This window comes from Bubalus kerabau, chromosome 6 (assembly GCF_029407905.1).
Source record: "Bubalus kerabau isolate K-KA32 ecotype Philippines breed swamp buffalo chromosome 6, PCC_UOA_SB_1v2, whole genome shotgun sequence".
Classification (NCBI taxonomy): domain Eukaryota; kingdom Metazoa; phylum Chordata; class Mammalia; order Artiodactyla; family Bovidae; genus Bubalus; species Bubalus kerabau.
In genome coordinates, this window is record NC_073629.1 from 36,624,402 (window position 1) to 36,642,943 (window position 18,542).

Below are 18,542 nucleotides of genomic sequence, written 5' to 3' on the forward strand. Positions count from 1 at the left end.
GAAAAAAGTTCTTATTTCCTGAAAAGTAGTCTCAGGCCTGTTTCTCAAGTTGGAGAGTCTCTTAAGATAATTAAGAATTTTGATATAGGACATAAGATGCCTTATGGGACATAACATAGGACATAATATAGAGCTCTGTTAAGTACTTTGAGTAACACTGGGAAGGACCACTCCTTGACTGAACCATCAATCAAATGATACATACTGCATCCATCTGGAAAACATCTCCGAGCACTTTGCAGATGTTAACACTGAAGTTAAAACTGAGTGTAAGACAGTCTTACAAAACAGGCCAGCTTAAAAGTCTTATCCAAAAATTTAGAACTGGATCAAGACAGGAATCAGCATTTTAAAGAAATTGAAGCATCTTGTGACTGAGCGACTGAACTGAATTGAACTGAGTCAAAAGAAAAGTAAGAAAACCTGTCTTGACGTAAATATCACATTCCCAATTCAAAAGCTAAGGATGGGCAGCATCCTAAGGATGTGTCCTGGAAAATGCAAACCCTGTCAAATTGGCAGCCAAGATCCAGGCATTCTCCTTGCTGGCAGCGAGTTACGTTCTGCTGGAGCAAGCAAGCTGTGCACAGAGAGAATGGGACCTGAGGAGGTTTCTTTCCGAAAGGAAAACCTAGCAGGTAGGTGGCAAGTGGATGCACAAATAATGAGTGACAGCCCCAGCTGAGACATGAAAAAAGCATGCACAGGGGGTCTCCACATCACTGCAAAGACACACCAGCTTGACTCTCACCTGCAGAACATAGGGTGCTTGGTAATGAGGCTGCTCTGTGGTATCATGGTTAATATGAGACTTTAAAAAAAATGCTGTAGGGCCAAAGTTGACTACCAGTTTTGCTGACTTTGAAAGCAACAAAAGGGACTCCCATCACAAGAGATAAGCAAAGAGGATGAAAGGAATAATCACTGGCAAGAACCAATCAGTTCAACTTTGTGTCACCTGGATTCAGCTCAAGAAAGTTCCTCATCCTCTAAGGTTAGATGTGAAAAGCCAGTAAATAACACCGTGACCTGGATTAGTGAACATAGATCCTCAGGTTCCTATGTGCATGGAAAGCTGTGATTATAATATATACCATAAAGACCAAGATTTCAAGTAATTTGTGTCTGAGAGGGGTAAAAGTTTTTTCAGTGATGTTCTGGAAAGGGAAGTAAAAGAGCTCACATAAGCTAACAGAGCTTATTACATGGTGTGTGTAAAACATCAGAAATGTCACTGCTGGAGACACATGTATGTGTTTTTTCCCTCCATATCAGGGGATCTTTTGTAAGGAAGTACATAATACAGATAGTTAAAGGGAGGGGATTAAGAATTAATTGCAAAACTACAATGAAACTGAAAAAAAATAAGCAAATGGATATGATTGTGAAAAGACAAACAAGAGGCTAAAAAATCTCCGTCTTAGATAAATACTTTTGTCAGGAAGAAAATCACTGTAAAAAAATGCTGAAGAGACCACTGAGCTCGCCTGGACCTACCTCTTCTTTGTTTCTGTTCATTTCTTCAACAAATTCATATTGAGGCCTCACTGTGTGAAATGGCTGTGATTCTGCAGAATTCTAAAAGGACTCAGTTCTGAAAAAATTCTCAAATTAGTAAATCTATCTGTACCAAAGCCTCAAATAGATCTATACTTGGACCCTAAACTAGGAAATGCCACACCTGGACACCTGATTGGAAGGAATGGCTCCTATCTGAGTACCAGCCCCTCTGGAAGAAGATAAAGGGTTAATAGGCACTTCTCTCTGGGAGCTAGGGGCTTCCCTCTGCAACTTTAAGGAGTTACCTTTTATCATGCCTTTTGTGTTGTTGGGAGATAACCCAGTTGCCATTATAAGTATATCTTGGTCTAGGAATTGAGTTATTTCTTAAGTATAGTTCAGTTTCCTCCCGTCATGACTGGTAACGTTAAATCACCTACGTAATATTCATTTATCTAATGACACTCCAGGATTAAATTTAATTGGGAAAGGATGTAAAATGAAAACAAAATCCAGAATTTGTTTTATTTTTTTTTAATTTTATTTTATTTTTAAACTTTACATAATTGTATTAGTTTTGCCAAATATCAAAATGAATCCACCACAGGTATACATGTGTTCCCCATCCTGAACCCTCCTCCCTCCTCCCTCCCCATACCATCCTTCTGGGTCGTCCCAGTGCACTAGCCCCAAGCATCCAGTATCGTGCATCGAACCTGGACTGGCAACTCGTTTCATACATGATATTTTACATGTTTCAATGCCATTCTCCCAAATCTTCCACCCTCTCCCTCTCCCACAGAGTCCATAAGACTGTTCTATACATCAGTGTCTCTTTTGCTGTCTTGTACACAGGGTTATTGTTACCATCTTTCTAAATTCCATATATATGCGTTAGTATACTGTATTGGTGTTTTTCTTTCTGGCTTACTTCACTCTGTATAATAGGCTCCAGTAAATCAGCCAGTTTCTCAAGAAGACTGACCTCAGGTTGTTATAACCTAACCTTTTTTTTACCCGCCTCTGGTTTCAATGGCTTGGTTAATCGAAATCTTTGTTTTTCTAGTGATTAAATTTAAATTCTAAATGAATTTCTGTATCCAGATTACAAGGCATTAATTTTGTTCTAATTTTCATGTATGCCAGACAATCCATGTCCAAATGCTGTTTATAAATCATCTCCATTGCCCGTTTCCTTGGTAATTGGAATAACTGGCTCTCACTCATTATTCTTCAGAGAGACTTGAATTGTTGACACCACTGTGTCAGTGTGAGATAAGGAAAGCTTAGTGATTTCTTTTGTTTAGCCTCTTCTTATTTACTTGTAGTACCTGAAGGTCAATGACTGCTAAAGCGGGGGTGGATTAGACTAAAATATAGAAAGCAGAAAGGCATGAATTAGAAGAGCTCCACAGTGGCACTATTTAATTCCACCTAGTTAGAAACATGTAGGAAGATTTACCCTCATAAGACAGTAAAAATGGAACTAAAATGTCTTCGATGCTTGCTGAAGTGTTTGCAGCTTACCAAGCCACACAGCCCTAGGCCTTGGAAAAGTCATTTTTGCTCCCATAAAATCTGGAGGTGGGTAGGTATTAAATGATTAACAAGTCTTTTTCAGTATGATAATTCTGTGTTTTCTAGCCAACTTCTCATAAACTTTAATTCATACTACTCATGATATACCATGCATAAAATTCATATTACTTATAACAAATTACTTATAACATTTACAACAATTTCAAATACATTAAAGTTTAAAGTTATTGGCTTATGATTACTTTCAGGTTTATTTTCACATTTTTTTCTAAAGAACACACTCACTCAGTTCAATGATAAAACTAAGAGAAGTGTGTTGCTGATGCAAATGATAAACTGTACGATTCTTTCAGAGACCTTACAAAATTTTGCATTTAAAAAGCTTAAATGATAATATTGGTCTCTGAGCAGAATTTAATTCCAGACCTTGCCTTCGCAAACCATGTTAAAACCACCATAATATAAATGCTGTATTCTGATCAGTGAAGCCATTTTGGGGATATAAACTTCTAATGCCTTAGGAAGCATCACTATGAACAAAGCTAGTGGAGGTGATGGAATTCCAGTTGAGCTATTTAAAATCTCAAAAGATGATGCTGTGAAAGTGCTACACTCAGTATGCCAGAAAATTTGGAAAACTCAGCAGTGGCCACAGGACTGGAAAAGGTCAGTTTTCATTCCAATCCCAAAGAAAAGCAATAGCAAAGAATGCTCAAACTACCACACAATTGTACTCATCTCACATGCTAGCAAAGTAATGCTCAAAATTCTCCAATATAGGCTTCAACAGTGCATGAACCAAGAACTTCCAGATGTTCAAGCTGGATTTAGAAAAGGCAGAGGAACTAGAGATCAAATTGCCAATATCCACTGGATCACAGAAAAAGCCAGAGAATTCCAGAAAAAAAATCTACTTCTGCTTTATTGACTACACCAAAGCCTTTGACTGTGTGGATCACAACAAACTCTCTGAAAAATTCTGAAAGAGATGGAATACCAGACCACCTGACTGCCTCTTGAGAAATCTGTATGCAGGTCAGGAAGCAAAGTTAGAACTGGACATGGAACAACAGACTGGTTCCAAATAGGAAAGGAGCACATCAAGGCTGTATATTGTCACCCTGCTTATTTAACTTAATGCAGAGTACATCATGCAAAATGCCAGGCTGGATGAAACACAAGCTGGAATCAAGACTGCTGGGAGAAATATCAATAACTCAGATATGCAGATGACACCACCCTTATGGCAGAAAGTGAAGAACTAAAGAGCCTCTTGATGAAAGTGAAAGAGGAGAGTGAAAAAGTTGGTTTAAAACTCATTCAGAAAACTAAGATCATGGCAAATGGTCCCATCACTTCATGGCAAATAGATGGAGAAACAATGGAAACAGTGACAGACTTTATTTTTTGGAGCTCCAAAATCACTGCAGATGGTGACTGTGGCCATGAAATTAAAAGATGCTTGCTCCTTGGAAGAAAAGTTATGACCAACCTAGACAGCATATTAAAAAGCAGAGACGTTCCTTTGACAACAAATGTCCATCTAGTCAAAGTTATGGTTTTTCCAGTAGTCATGTATGGATATGAGAGTTGGACTATAAAGAAAGGTGAGTGCCGAGGAATTCATGTTTTTGAACTGTGGTGTTGGAAAAGACCCTTGAGAGTCCCTTGGACAGCAAGGGGATCCAACCAGTCCATCCTAAAGGAAATCAGTCCTGAATATTCTTTGGAAGGACTGATGCTGAAGCTGAAACTCCAATATTCGGCCACGTGATGTGAAGAACTGACTCATTTGAAAAGACCCTGATACTGGGAAAGATTGAAGGTGCGAGGAGAAGCGGACGATGGAGGATGAGATGGTTGGATGGCATCACTGACTCAATGGACACGAGTTTGAGTAAACTCTGGGAGTTGGTGATGGATAGGGAAGCCTGGCGTGCTGCAGTCCATGGGGTTGCAAAGAGTTGGACACGACTGAGTGACTGAACTGAACTGAAAACTTCTGATATTTTAGCTTTTTTCTTTTAAGTTGGTCAGATTCTACTCCTTTGCTTCAGCAAGTACACTTATAATCTGGGCCCAAGCAGAGAAGAAAGAATGGAAGAAAAAAAAATTCAAGTTATAGCATGTGTAAAACCATATCATCTTGGGTCTAAGAAAACAAGAAGATACTTAGAAAATGGTCCTTCCCTCTGCTTCCCTTTTTGCATATTTACATTTACCAGGTTACTATTTGCTAATAGTACAATGTAGTTGGGAGCAGAAACTTTGGAGCCAGACACCAGTTATACAACCTTGCCCAAGCTGATTAATCTCACTGAGCCTTGAGCATCAGTGGGGAAAAGACCCATCTCTTGTTTCTTGTCTGAAGATTGTAAGAAACTATATAAAACTATACATATACTATATAAAACTATATATATATACACACACACTATATAAAACTATGTAGCACATGTGATCATGGTGGCTCTCATGATTATTCACAGGTACTAGATACTTTATCCCTTCTTTGCTATAGTCTGTGAATGGTTTATTATCCCATTTTACAGATGTGAAAGGTGAAGACTCTCCATTTGCTTTATCCAGTACTTGAACCAAACCATGCTGCTTTTAGTTTATGAAGATGGTCTTTGTTATCTTTGTCTGTTCCCAGCCTGTCTGCTCTACTTAAAATAATCCTTTCATCCTTCTTGGCTTTTGAAATTATACTTTCATTCAATTTAAGCCAAGCTACCTCCTCTCATGAACTCGTCCCTCTTCCTTCCCTCTGGACTCTGAAAAGGAAGCTCTCTTTCCTTCTCGCCTCCAAACTCCCATAACCCTTCTCTTTCCTTCCAAGGTGGGTATGCCTAGGAACCTGATCTTCATAATCTCTGTGATCCCTGGAACACCCCACACCATACATCCCACAACTCATCCAAGTTTGGTCATAAATAATAAATAAATCAGTGATGATTCTCTTTCTCTTCTTTCAGGTGATTTTTGACTCGATTGATTTGTTTGGGGGACTTTGAACATAAGCACTGAATGGAAGGGCTGAGTTGATGACAGTGTGATTTTTTTTAAGAAATGAGTTGCTTTTATACCGTTTTAAATAATAGTGCTGTAGAAGAAGCACTGAATAATTAGGTTAAAAGTTATTTTGCTTTTCTTTTCATTTCAGGTTTTTCTAAGAAACATAACTGGTACTCATCTAGTGATAATATGCATTTTCTATTATGAATTAACCATTATTAATTTTCTGTTTAAAGTAGAGGGATTAAGATTTGTGCAGAATCTGTGAAACTGACATCGCAAAAGAAATATTCTGAGGTCGTAGTATGAAAGATGGTGGGTGGTTATTATATTAGGCTTGGATGTATTTAAGGCAAATTAGGTATAAGAGAAAATTGGAAAGAACTACATTATTGACTTCTGTGAGTACGAGGTGACATACAGAGCTAAGAGAAGGTCACTAACACTTCCTCGTAAGCCAGAAGCAATGTCAAGCAAGCAATATTTGTGGTTTATCAACTTTGGTTTACAGTGGAAAAGCATATTTAGGATCAAGTTTGTTTTTCTGCTATGTTGAAAGAAAATGCAGGAAACTATAGATTACTATATATTCATAAAACAGCTCTTGCCTCCCTAAACAAAAATAAAGTATTTCATAAGTAAGAACAAGAATTTCTGTTCTGAGTTTGAGGTTTATTATGGCTTCTTTTTACTTACTACATCCAACTGAAGACTAACAGGATATTGAGTAACAATGGGGGGTAACTCAGGTTATAAATGGCCTGGGTAACAAGGACAATTACTAGTTGTGTGTCTTGTACACCAGGAAGCAGGGAGAGGTTACCATTTACTTATTGTAACATGTTTAGTCACTAAGTCATGTCCAATTCTGCGACCCCATGGACTATAGCCCGCGAGGCTTCTCTGTCCATGGGATTTTCCAGGCAAGAATATTGGAAGGGGTTGCTATTTCCTTCTCCAAGGGATCTTCCTGACCCAGGGAAGCCTGTGGCAGGCTAGAGTCGAACCTTTGGCTAGCAGATTCCTTACTACTGAGGCACCAGGGGGCTTATGGAAAATTTAGCATTAACTTGATTATCCCTTCATTGCATATCATTATGTGTCAAGGAGTTTGTGTGTTTGATTCTTTTCTCCTAAAGGAACTTGTGGAGTACTACAAGCATCATTCTCTTAAAGAAGGATTCAGAACCTTGGATACAACTCTGCAGTTTCCATACAAGGAGCCAGAACATTCAACTGGACAGAGGGGTAATAGAGCAGGCATCAGCTGTGAGTATTGTAATTTAGAATACAATTTGCTGACACCTAAGGATTGAAGGCATGATAACATTGAACATCTTCATTTCAATTTTGAAATAGAACCAATTTATACGCTGATGAATTTAACAAGGAATTTTTTTTTTCCAGAGCAAAGTAGAATCAGATGGACCAACAGGTTTATGAACATGCCTAGATTTAGTTCTTTGTGCCAATTAAAAATCATATTTGTGTCAAATCCATCAGAGATGAAGGGTATGTTGATATGTAAGTTTTGTACTTTTCCATGACTTTTATATTAGCCAAACTTTTTTTAACTGACACATATTTATGGTCACAATCCTGTTTGATTAACAGGATTTAAGCAAGACTCCATCTAACCTTGTACCCCAAGTCTGCTTATCGATTCCAGTTCAATGATTACTTTTGGAACTCTGAAGTAACTAAAAGCATGTTTCCCCTGATTCCAATATTTAAAGGTATACATTAGGCACTTTTGGAATGAGCACTGTGCCACACATAATCACAGAGATTAGCATACAAACCAAAAGTATCTTTAAATTTAATTGGAGGAAAATTGTTCTAATGCTGTTGTGTCGGTTTCTGCCATACAGCAGTGCTAATCAGCCATAATTATACATATGTCCCCAATTATAATTTGAATGCGAGTTCAAGTCAAAAACTTTTCTCATCATTTACTGTCATATAATCTTCCTGTTAGTAGACACAGTGTATAAAGAGAACACTATGATGAAAAAATGCTGTGAATAAACTGATTTCATTCCCTTATTTTAATAGCATTTAAAAAGTATTAATAAAACTGTTTTAGAGAAAAAGGAATACGATTTTATTGCCCTCAGAATGTTTAGCCTAATCAAAATGAGAATATCTGTAGTGTTTGAAAAAGAATTTGCATCAGGTAATATAATTTTACCTTTTTTTTCCTAAAAGCAGAAACTGAAAGGGAAACAAATAATGCTCAGGGCAGTAACACCACCAGTAAAATTTCATAGCACTTCCATAAAGTAAATATACAAGTAATTTGTCACATCAACTGACAGTTTTTTTTTTTTTAATTTGAATAACTTAATAGCTGTTCTCTTCACAGAGATCAGTGATAAATTAACAGGCTTGTCCAATGAGAGTAGTCAGAGCACACTTTTTTGTTGAAACTGTAAACACGTTAAAATTTATCTTTCTATGCTTTTAGCCCTCTGTTACCCAATTACCTTAGACACTCATATAGGCCATAATTTTTGCTAATTCAGAAATGGAACTTTTCCCTCAAAAAGGGAAAAGAAAACAAATTTTCTACAAAATTCCTTAAAAATTTACCAGGGTTATGACATTTTCCCTACATGAAAAGTATAATTTTCAGTTCTTTTAGTTTGCCTTTCCGGTAGCAGAAGATAATAAAAGTTGCCAAGGAGGTCAGCTACACTACAAAGCCTGTTTGAGTCGCTCACTTGGTTTCAGAAAGTCCAGGTGAGAGGGGCTGGCAGTCAGGGAAAGCACCGGCACTTCCTGTGCTGGACACGTGTAGTTGCTCAGAGAATACTGTTCAACAGCAAATGAAGTTGCCTACTTTAAATTTTTGTTTAGTGTTTAACTAAATATTTAATGCTTAAACTTGTTTAGTCACTAGGGATGGAGATACAGACTCTTCTCTTTTACAGCATATCCAACAGCATGATTATGAACATCCATGCCAGCTACAGGAAGATTTTTAGAGTCATGAGTTCAAACATTGTAAGCCCAGTCTTTTTAAGAGACTCTGGCAAGTCATGATATAAGAACCCATTTATAATTGAGAAGTAAAAGAGAATCATTCATTTAAAATTTAATCTTTGTTACAGCTAGCCTTTGTCCACCTATTATTCAGTTATTGATTCCTTCAACATACAATAATCACCTACCACAGACAAGGCAGTGTTCTAGGTATGGGAAATAGTCGAGAATACAAAGGCCCTGACCTTATGGAGCTTGTACTTTAATGAGGAGGCTCTGACAAGTCCTGTTTCTATATAGGATGAGGAGCAAAGATCTCACTCCCAAAGTGACCAGAAAGAAGTGAGGGCGTGAGTTGGTGCGTCAGTCAGCAATAATTTCTCCATGGTCTCCAAGATCTTACACTCCAGGATTATTCAGTTGTTACCATAGAGCGGGATTATAATCTTAGATTAGATTTATATTATCCCAATGTTTTATTCGCTTGATGCTAACTTTGTATGGAATGAGAGGAACACTAAGATCATTCTGAGGATTAAATGAGGTGCTGTACACATAGCATTGAGCAGAGTGCTGATAACATGGTAAACACACACAGAAGTCAGCTGAGCTACTGCTGATTCTGCATTTCCACTGTGGCTGCTGCTCGCCCCACAGGTACCGGGCCCTCCTCTTCCAACACAGCAAAGGTTTCCCTGTATTTCTAATAGTTTAATTACTAGTTTTAACTCATAGCAACTTACATCTTTGTTTTTATGATTTTTTAAAATATCCCTTGCTCATTTTATGCCAAGTCCTGATTAAAGGTGGACTCAATTAAAGCGTCGCTTCTGTTTTTATACATGTGCCTCTCAAGAAGTGGTAGAGAGGAAACTCTACATACTCTGTATAGAAAGTTTGTGTAGGATATCTTTAGAGTCATTACCTCTGGTTCATAGCTTTGGGTGTACTGCTAAATATCATCTCAGAATAACTTTTATGAAGAAGTAGTAAATACTGGGGGACATTGGCTTGGACAGGGCATGGTGTCTCCATTCCTTCTGAGTAATGGAGAAAGCAGAGCAGACAAGCCACAGACAAGGACCACCTGTGTTCTGGGTAAGATTGGAGCTCCAGCTCCCGGTGCCTGCTACTTATTATTATTTTTCTCTTAAATACATAGTCACCTTGGAAAAGAAAGACCCGGGGCATTGTAGAAGAGGCTGCTTGTTTCTGTATTAGCCTAGGTTAGAATGCATGCATGTCTGCTAAGTCGCTTCAGTCATATCTGACTCTTTACAACCCTATGGACTATAGCCCGCCAGGCTCCTCTGTCCATGGGATTTTTCAGGCAAGAATACTGGAGTGGGTTGCCATGCCCTCCTCTAGGGGATCTTCCTGACCCAGGCCTCAAACTCGTGTCTCTTATCTCTCCTACACTGGCAGCCGGGTTCTTTACCACTAGTGCCATCTCAGAAGCCCCTAGGTTAGAATCTTCTTAGGCAAATTAAAAACTATTCTCAAATGTGTAATATAGGGTAAGATTATGACAGGCCTACTTCATGTAATTTCAAAATAACATATATAAAGATACTGCTGCTGCTGCTGCTAAGTCGCTTCAGTCGTGTCCGACTCTGTGCGACCCCAGAGACGGCAGCCCACCAGGCTCCCCCATCTCTGGGATTCTCCAGGCAAGAACACTGGAGTGGGTTGCCATTTCCTTCGCCAATGCATGAAAGTGAAAAGTGAAAGGGAAGTCGCTCAGTCGTTCCTGACTCTTAGTGACCCCATGGACTGCAGCCTTCCAGGCTCCTCTGTCCATGGATTTTCCAGGCAAGAGTACTGGAGTGGGGTGCCATTGCCTTCTCCGATATAAAGATACTACTTAGAATTAAACAGATATCCAGAGTATTGAACAAGGAGCCTATAGCATTTCTAGGTGAGTGAGTGAGTGAGTGAAGTCACTCAGTAATGTCCGACTCTTTGCGACCCCATGGACTGTAGCCTACCAGGCTCTTCCCTCCATGGGATTCTCCAGGCAAGAGTACTGGAGTGGGTTGCCATTTCCTTCTCCAGTGGATCTTCCCAACCCAGGGATTGAACCCGGGTCTCCCGCATTCCAGGCAGACGCTTTAACCTCTGAGCCACCAGGAGTAGGCAATGCTCTGTCCTAGGACTGTGAGACTGTTTCTGCCTTTGCAATGACTTGAGTGTTTCTGCTAGAGTTGGAGAGAGGAAGGAAGAGAACAAAGAGAACTTGGGCACAGCAGTGAACTCTTGTGCTTCCCTAGAGACCCCTCATGCAATGGCCCCGTGGAAGATGTTCTGTGTGGTCCTGTGGATCTCTGTAAGAATCTCATTACTTTCCAAAAATGGTCACAGACTGCTGCAGGTGTACCCTTAGGGCTTGTATATACTGAGTTGACTTTTTGCCTTTCTTGCTATACTGTGAGCACTTAATTATTTTCAGGGCTGCTACTGAGTAAGCTGTCTGACCTTAGGCAAGTCACTTAGCCTGTCTGGGCCCCAGCTTTCTCATCTGATGAATAAGGAATGAGATTAGATATTTTATTATGTTCTTTCAAAAGCAGCTCCTAGGTTTCTTTCTTTGTACACGTGAAGAAAGGAGGTAAGGTAGAATGGTAATGGACCATTATACTTGGGAAAGTTGCACAATTAGCTATTTCATAACTTATTAATAGACCTTAGGTATTTTCCCAAGTAAATGGAAGATTAGTTGGGCCACAGAGTTGGTTAATGTTTAAAAAAAATTGTTGGTTACCACTATATTTACTTGGTCTCAAAGTTTCTCATCACAAGAACTTGTTAATTACAAAAGGGACAGTAGAAAAACCATAAAAGTGATCAAAATTAGCATCACCAATGATGGGACAACTTGATACCATGTACCTCCTAATGTGATGCTCTTGAGAAGGCTGCAAACCAGTTTGGTGGTATTCCTGCCCTCCAGGGTCCACAATTGGAATCTAATCATGAGGAAACATCAGATAAACCCAAATTCAATGACATTCTACAAAATAATTGGCCCCTACTCTTCAAAAACATCAGTGTCACGAAAGACAGAGAAAGAGTGCAGAATTGTTTTAGACTGAAGGAGACTAATGAAACATGACAGCTAGACACAACAGGTTGAATCTTACACCTGGAATTATTTTCCTTTTTTTCTTTTTTACTATAAAGGACACATATGGGACAATTAACACATTTTTAATGTTTCTAGATTAGTAATTTTTTGTTTCTGTGTAAGAGAAGAATTTGCCTGCCAATGCAGGAGACTGAGTTGGGAAGATCCCCTGGAAAGAAAAGAGAAGGAAATGGCAACCAACTCCAGTATTCTTGCCTGGGAAATCCCATGGACAGAGGAGCCTTGGTAAAAGAGTAGGACAGGACTTAGCAATTAAACAACAACAGTGAAATATTTAGAGATAAAAGGCATTACATCTGGAACATATTATAAAATAGTTCAGGAAAACTAAAGAGCTTAAAACAAATGTAAAATATTAACATTTGAGGAGTTTGAGTGGAAAAAAAATTAGAATTCTTTGTACTATTCTTGCATTTTTTACATCTGAATTATTTTAGAAGTAATAAAATTTAGAGATGGTGCCTTTAGCTGAAGAGAACTAACAGAATTGGAGGAAAATGTCAGCATTCTCCTCTTCCGCCTGGTCCAGGAGCAGGGGGAGCTTGGTGCACTAATTTTAGGATGTGTAGAGTACTGAGTACATTGTACTTGAAGCCATCTCTTCTTTACCTGTGACCATATTGTATTTATTTATTCATTCATTCGTTCTTTTAGTCAACAAATATTTATTCAACACTATGTGCCAAGTTCTGTTTTGGATGCTAAATATGACAGTGAATAAGATGGACAGGGCTGCTGCTAAGTCGCTTCAGTTGTGTCTGACTCTGTGCAACACTATGGACTATAGCCCCGCCTGGCTCCTCTGTCCTTGGGATTCTCCAGGCAAGAAGACTGGAGTGGGTTGCCATGCCCTCCCTCCAGGGGATCTTCCTAACCCAGGGATTGAACCTGTGTCTCTTTAAGTCTCCTGCGTCAGCAAATGGGTTCTTTACCATTAATGCCACCGAACAAACGTAAAACAAATAACTTCATGTGTGTGTGTGTGTTAGTGGCTCAGTTGTGTCTTACTCTTTGCGACACCAAGAACTGTAGCCTGCCAGGCTCCTCTGCCCATGGAATTCTCCAGGCAAGAATACTGGAGTGGGTTGCCATTCTCTTCTCCATGGGATCTTCCCTACCAAGGGATCAAACCCCCGTCTCCCTGCATTGCAGGCAGATCCTTCACCATCTGAGCCACCAAATTCTCCTAAGTCTTGTGAAGCAGATGCACAGGTGAAAGGGTATGGCAAGAGGACCTGTTTAACCTGTAAGGTCAGGGAAGGACATTTTGAAGAAGTGGCATCTAGGTGAAATTTATAAGATCTACAGACAGTTGGCAGGGTGTGGGTTACTGAAGGGTAGGGAAACACCAGAGTGAAAAAGCAGTTTGTGTGAAGGACATTAACAGGAAATAACTTGACACATTTAAAGAATTAGAAGGGGGCCAAATGTTTAGAACAAAGTGAGTGGATTCTAATATGTACTATGAAAATGTAGTGGAGCATTATAAGCAGAAAATGATATGAACTGATTTACATTGTTTTGAAAGATCACTGCCTACTCTGTGAGAATGGCTTGTAGAGAGGCATGGACAGAAGAAAGGAGTGAGGAAAATTCCATAGATGTCCAGGGGAGGGATGATGGAGGTTGAATAAAGACAGTAGAGCAAGACAATGGGCTGATTTAGATATAATCTGGAGATTGAATTGACTGGATAAAGGAATTGAGGTAGAAATAGTACATGTGTGATATACAAGTATCTGCCTTAGATGACCCAAATGGTGAAACGATGGCCTGACCAAGAAACAAAAGGGATATAACACATACAAAGGAGAAGGTAATATATTCAGTTTTGCACAAATTTTTAGTATCTGTGCATACTCAGTGGTTCAGTAGGCAGCTGATACTAAGAAGAGTGGTTGGGGTTGAAGATAAGAGTTATGAATCATTCATACTTCATCTCACAGTTTCCATAGAATATATATTAATAGTATTGTTTTTATATAGGTTTAGCAATTTCAAGTGTATTGCTCCCTAAAGCCTTGGAAACCAGGTTCCTTTGCTTCTTATTCTCAAATTGCACGTTGCACAGCAGCTCTCATAAAACACGTGTTTAGGAAGGGCTAAGTGAGTGAAGTCAGAGCCTCAGGTCTTTGGGAAACATAGCGGGTATTAAAGCACTATGTTATTTGAAAAAACTGGGAAAGATGAGTGGGTTTAAAAACAAATATAGAACAGCTCGATCGTTTTGAAGCTATGACAAATCTTATAGCAATTCTTCAAAAATTGACAAAGGCTTCCTGGGTCTTTGGGACCGTACAAGTGAGCTTGCAGGAAAAAGTAAAAGCCAGAGCCAAGCCTGCTTCTTCCTAGTGCGGTTGCTTTCCTTTCACGCAGGTATCTCTGTGATTCTATTAGCCATCTGACAAGGTGCTTAAACTTCATTTTAGCCAGTGTTTTGGAAACTTGGAGAATTTGTATCATTCATATTTATTTAACTCACTGTAACATAACTTGCTTATTCCTGATAATTCTTTAAATATCCTAATATCGTAGCCTATTTATTAGTTTTGTCACAGTGTTAATAGTGGATAATATTTATCTCCTTTATACTAACTCCTCAAACATCCACTGAGTTTTTAACTTCTTGCCCTTGTAGTTCAACATACCCATATTTACCCACTCATATTCTGATCTCCTAATTTTATCCTCAGTCTTTCATCTTCTTTTTCCTTGGTCACGTGGGATGTGACTTTGATTTAATCTCATTTTATGCTGGTAATTTAAATATTTGTTTTAATCTCATAAAATAGCTTCTTGAACTGCCATAAAAATTATCATAAATTGAGGGGATTAATATTGACAGAAATTTCCTGTTTTGGAGGCCACAAGTCTGAAATCAAAATGTTGGCAGGGTTGGTTCCTGCTGGAGTCTCTGAGGGACAATTCACTGCATGCCTCCCTCCTAGTTTCTGGATGGCCACTGGCAGTCCTTGGTGTCCCTTGGCTTATAGACAGCACTTCCAGTCTCTGCCTTGTGGTCACATCACCTTCTCCTCTGTGGGTCATCTCCCTTTCTCTTCTTTTGTAAAGAAACTTATTTCATTTACAGCTCATCCTAACACAGGATGATTTCATCTTGAGATCCTTAACTTATAACTTCAAAAACGTATTTTCCAAATAAGATCACATTCACAGGTTTTAGGTGGACATAACTTTTACAGGGGTTGAGGGCAGTGGAAGGATGAGGGATGGGTGGGGGTGAGGCACCCTTCAACTCACTATAATCTCACAGTACTAATTTTAAATTTTTCCCCAAATTTTTCCATCCTTTTCTTTTTTTGTTGGAGTTATCAGAAGACTTTGCATTATTAGGGTAGACAGATAGTCAATGGATAGGGAATTAGAAGGGAAACATTACCTTAATACTGCAAAGTGTATTCAATGGCTTGTAACTTTCCTACAGTGAAATGCATGGTCTTCCTGAGAGAGGATACTTCTAGCCAATGAAAGTTTCCCCAATAACCTACATGAGTGATTGTCTGAAGTCTTATAAAATATACTTGATACAGAATAAGAACTTAGTAATTCTGATATTTAATAATTTAATTTTTAACAGAATACTATATAAACACCTTTCACATATATTAATGTCTCCAGCCTAGTGACTCATGAACTGCCAGCCCCATGAGAAACATCCAGGGAACGTTTCATTGGTTAAATAAATATACCAGAAGTGCTGCTTATATGATATAGCAAATCGACCAGTTTCCCTAGTTTATCTGATCCTGCAACTCTGTATCAGTGTCTCAACATATGCAATGTTTGCATTATGTGCTTTAAGAGAGTTAAATATGTGATGTACTTAGAACAATGTCTGGCACATGGGAAGTGCAAAATACACACTTTTTTCTTGGGCTAAGGTGGTTCCAACATATTGCTGACATTTTTTATATTCTTTTCCTTAGGATGTCGATCACATCCACAGAATTTACTGTTCTTGGGCAACTGATCAACTACAGCCGCACATCTTCATTATTAGGTCATGTTGGGCTTCCCTTTTTTATTTACTTTTATCAGGAGCTTTACTAGCTACTGTAAGGCATTTTTATCCTGAACTTGATAGCTTTAACAGTTAGTAGCCAGGACCCCGGAGAAGGCAATGGCACCCCACTCTAGTACTCTTGCCTGGAAAATCCCATGGACGAAGGAGCCTGGTAGGCTGCAGTCCACGGGGTCACTAAGAGTCGGATACGACTGAGCAACTTCACATTCACTTTTTCACTTTCACACGTTGGAGAAGGAAATGGCAACCCACTCCAGTGTTCTTGCCTGGAGAATCCCAGGGACGGCGGAGCCTGGTGGGCTGCCATTTATGGGGTCTCACAGAGTCGGACACGACTGAAGCGACTTAGCAGTAGCAGCAGCAGCAGCCAGGACCCAGGGTCACTTCAGAAATCTATAGCTTACAGACTGAAATTCTACAGATACAAGTAACCGCACTCAATGCTATCTTTTTTCGTGTTTCAAAGCTCAAAAAGCAGTCTATATGTTTTAACATGTCTCATTTTGTATACCGTTCTTTCTATAAACCTTATTTTCTAAAGTTAAAACTGCTCTCAGTATGTGTAATGCTCCCCAACTGACTATGGTATCCTCATGTGGCAGCCTGACCCAAGGCTTTGGTTTTTCTGGTCTCTCTCCTCTTAAACAAACATAAACTGAGAAGAATTATTTTTTTTTCTTTCCCCTCGCTAAAATTTGGATTAGGCTCCTAGCTTTGAGGAACAATGCTAGAGCTCTTTTTTGCCTCATATATATGACCAGTGTCCAGCTTTCCCTGCTGAATTCCAGATCTGCATAAGGGAGCCAGTATTAACTCTGCAACTCTCACCTTTCCTCATAGCATGAGAAGTTGAATACAAACTTGGTCAAGGTTTCATTTCATTCACAGCTTTAAGTCAATATTTTAAGACTCCACTTGCATCAGACACTCTACCACACATACCCCTTGGGTGTTACATGCTAGCTTAACAGCTGACAACAGGGCAATGCAGGGGGATTCTAGGATGGAGGCTTCTCAGACTTCATGTCAACCCTGGTAGAGGCTTTTTAAAGCAAATATCTTTTGAGACATTTCTGAGCCATCTTCAGGTTTCACTTATACTCAGGTGACTTTATGTCCACAACTACACAAAGCACCTAATTATTTTTTGAACAAAATTTTTAAAATGCTTATTTTGTTCCAGAAACTTGACTTATTGTAGCTATTTACCATCATTAGTTATCTCTTTGACTCATGAAACCCTATGGACTTTAGCCCCCCACAGGCTTCTTTGTCCATGGAATTCTCCAGGCAAGAATACTGGAGAGGGTTGTCATGCCCTCCTCCAGAGCCCTCCTTTGACCCAGAGATCAAGCTTGTGTCTCCTGCATTGGCTGGCGTATTCTTTACCACTAGTGCCACCTGGGAAGCCTGCCTGTCTCTTCAAAGCTACTCCAAGTTAAATACACTATATACAGACTCTACCTCGATAACTTTTCATATGATGTGCTTTGTTCCCTTCCTTGCCGTATTTCTTTTTCAATAAACTACTCAGATTTATCAACCCCTTGTCATATACATGGTTGCCAAATTTGTCACCATCCTGGCCACGCTGCTATGAATACCTTCAAATTTTTAAGAATTGAGCACAAGCATTTCAGGATTGGCTAACTTGCTCATTCAAATCTTTTCCTATTCGGAGCTCCGTCTTTCTATCCAAAGCTCCATCTTCCCCAGTTAATTTTCCCTCTTTTTCTTCATTGTTCTCCCTCATAGGGAAGTTCTTAAAGAACTTCTTTCCTCATCTCTTCTTTAGCTATTACAGTCTCACCATTAAGCCCCACAGTCCCCACATTCATTCATTTGACAGATCTTAACACATATATATGGAATCCAGAAAAACGGTACTGATGAACCTATTTGCAGGGCAGGAATAGACACAGACGTACAGGACAGACTTGTGGTCATGGCGTGGGGAGAAGAGGGTGGGACAGACTGCGAGAACAGCACTGACATATCCACACTACCATATGCCAGACAGACAGCTAGGCGAGAGCCGCCATACCGCAAGGGGAGCAGCCTGGTGCTCGGTAACACCAGGGTGGTGGTAACACGAGAGCGGTGGGATGTGGGGGTGGGGTGGGAGGGAGAATTATGAGAGAGGGGACATCTGTATACTTATGGCTCATTCATGTTGTTGCATGGCAGAAACCAGCACAACAGTTATCCTCCAATTAAAAATAAATTTGAAAAAACAGATCTTTATTGAGGGCCTACTGCAGGATGAGCATTGTTCAAATTACTGGGGATATACCATGGTGGAAAAAAAAA

General features: G+C 39.4%; 1 protein-coding gene across 15 annotated transcripts in view; it reads left to right on the forward strand.

Annotated features, from left to right (window-relative positions):
* VAV3 (vav guanine nucleotide exchange factor 3) overlaps nt 1–18,542 on the forward strand; it is a 645,240-nt gene that overhangs the window by 614,072 nt on the left and 12,626 nt on the right. For 13 of the 15 annotated variants that reach the window (XM_055584919.1, XM_055584920.1, XM_055584918.1 and 10 more), the window contains one exon: nt 7,197–7,326. In XM_055584919.1, the coding sequence (XP_055440894.1) occupies nt 7,197–7,326 (130 nt within the window). Of the gene's footprint in view, nt 1–7,196; nt 7,327–7,464; nt 7,484–17,486; nt 17,732–18,542 lie in introns of those variants that run through there. The other 2 variants (XM_055584913.1, XM_055584914.1) reach the window with 2 other exon arrangements.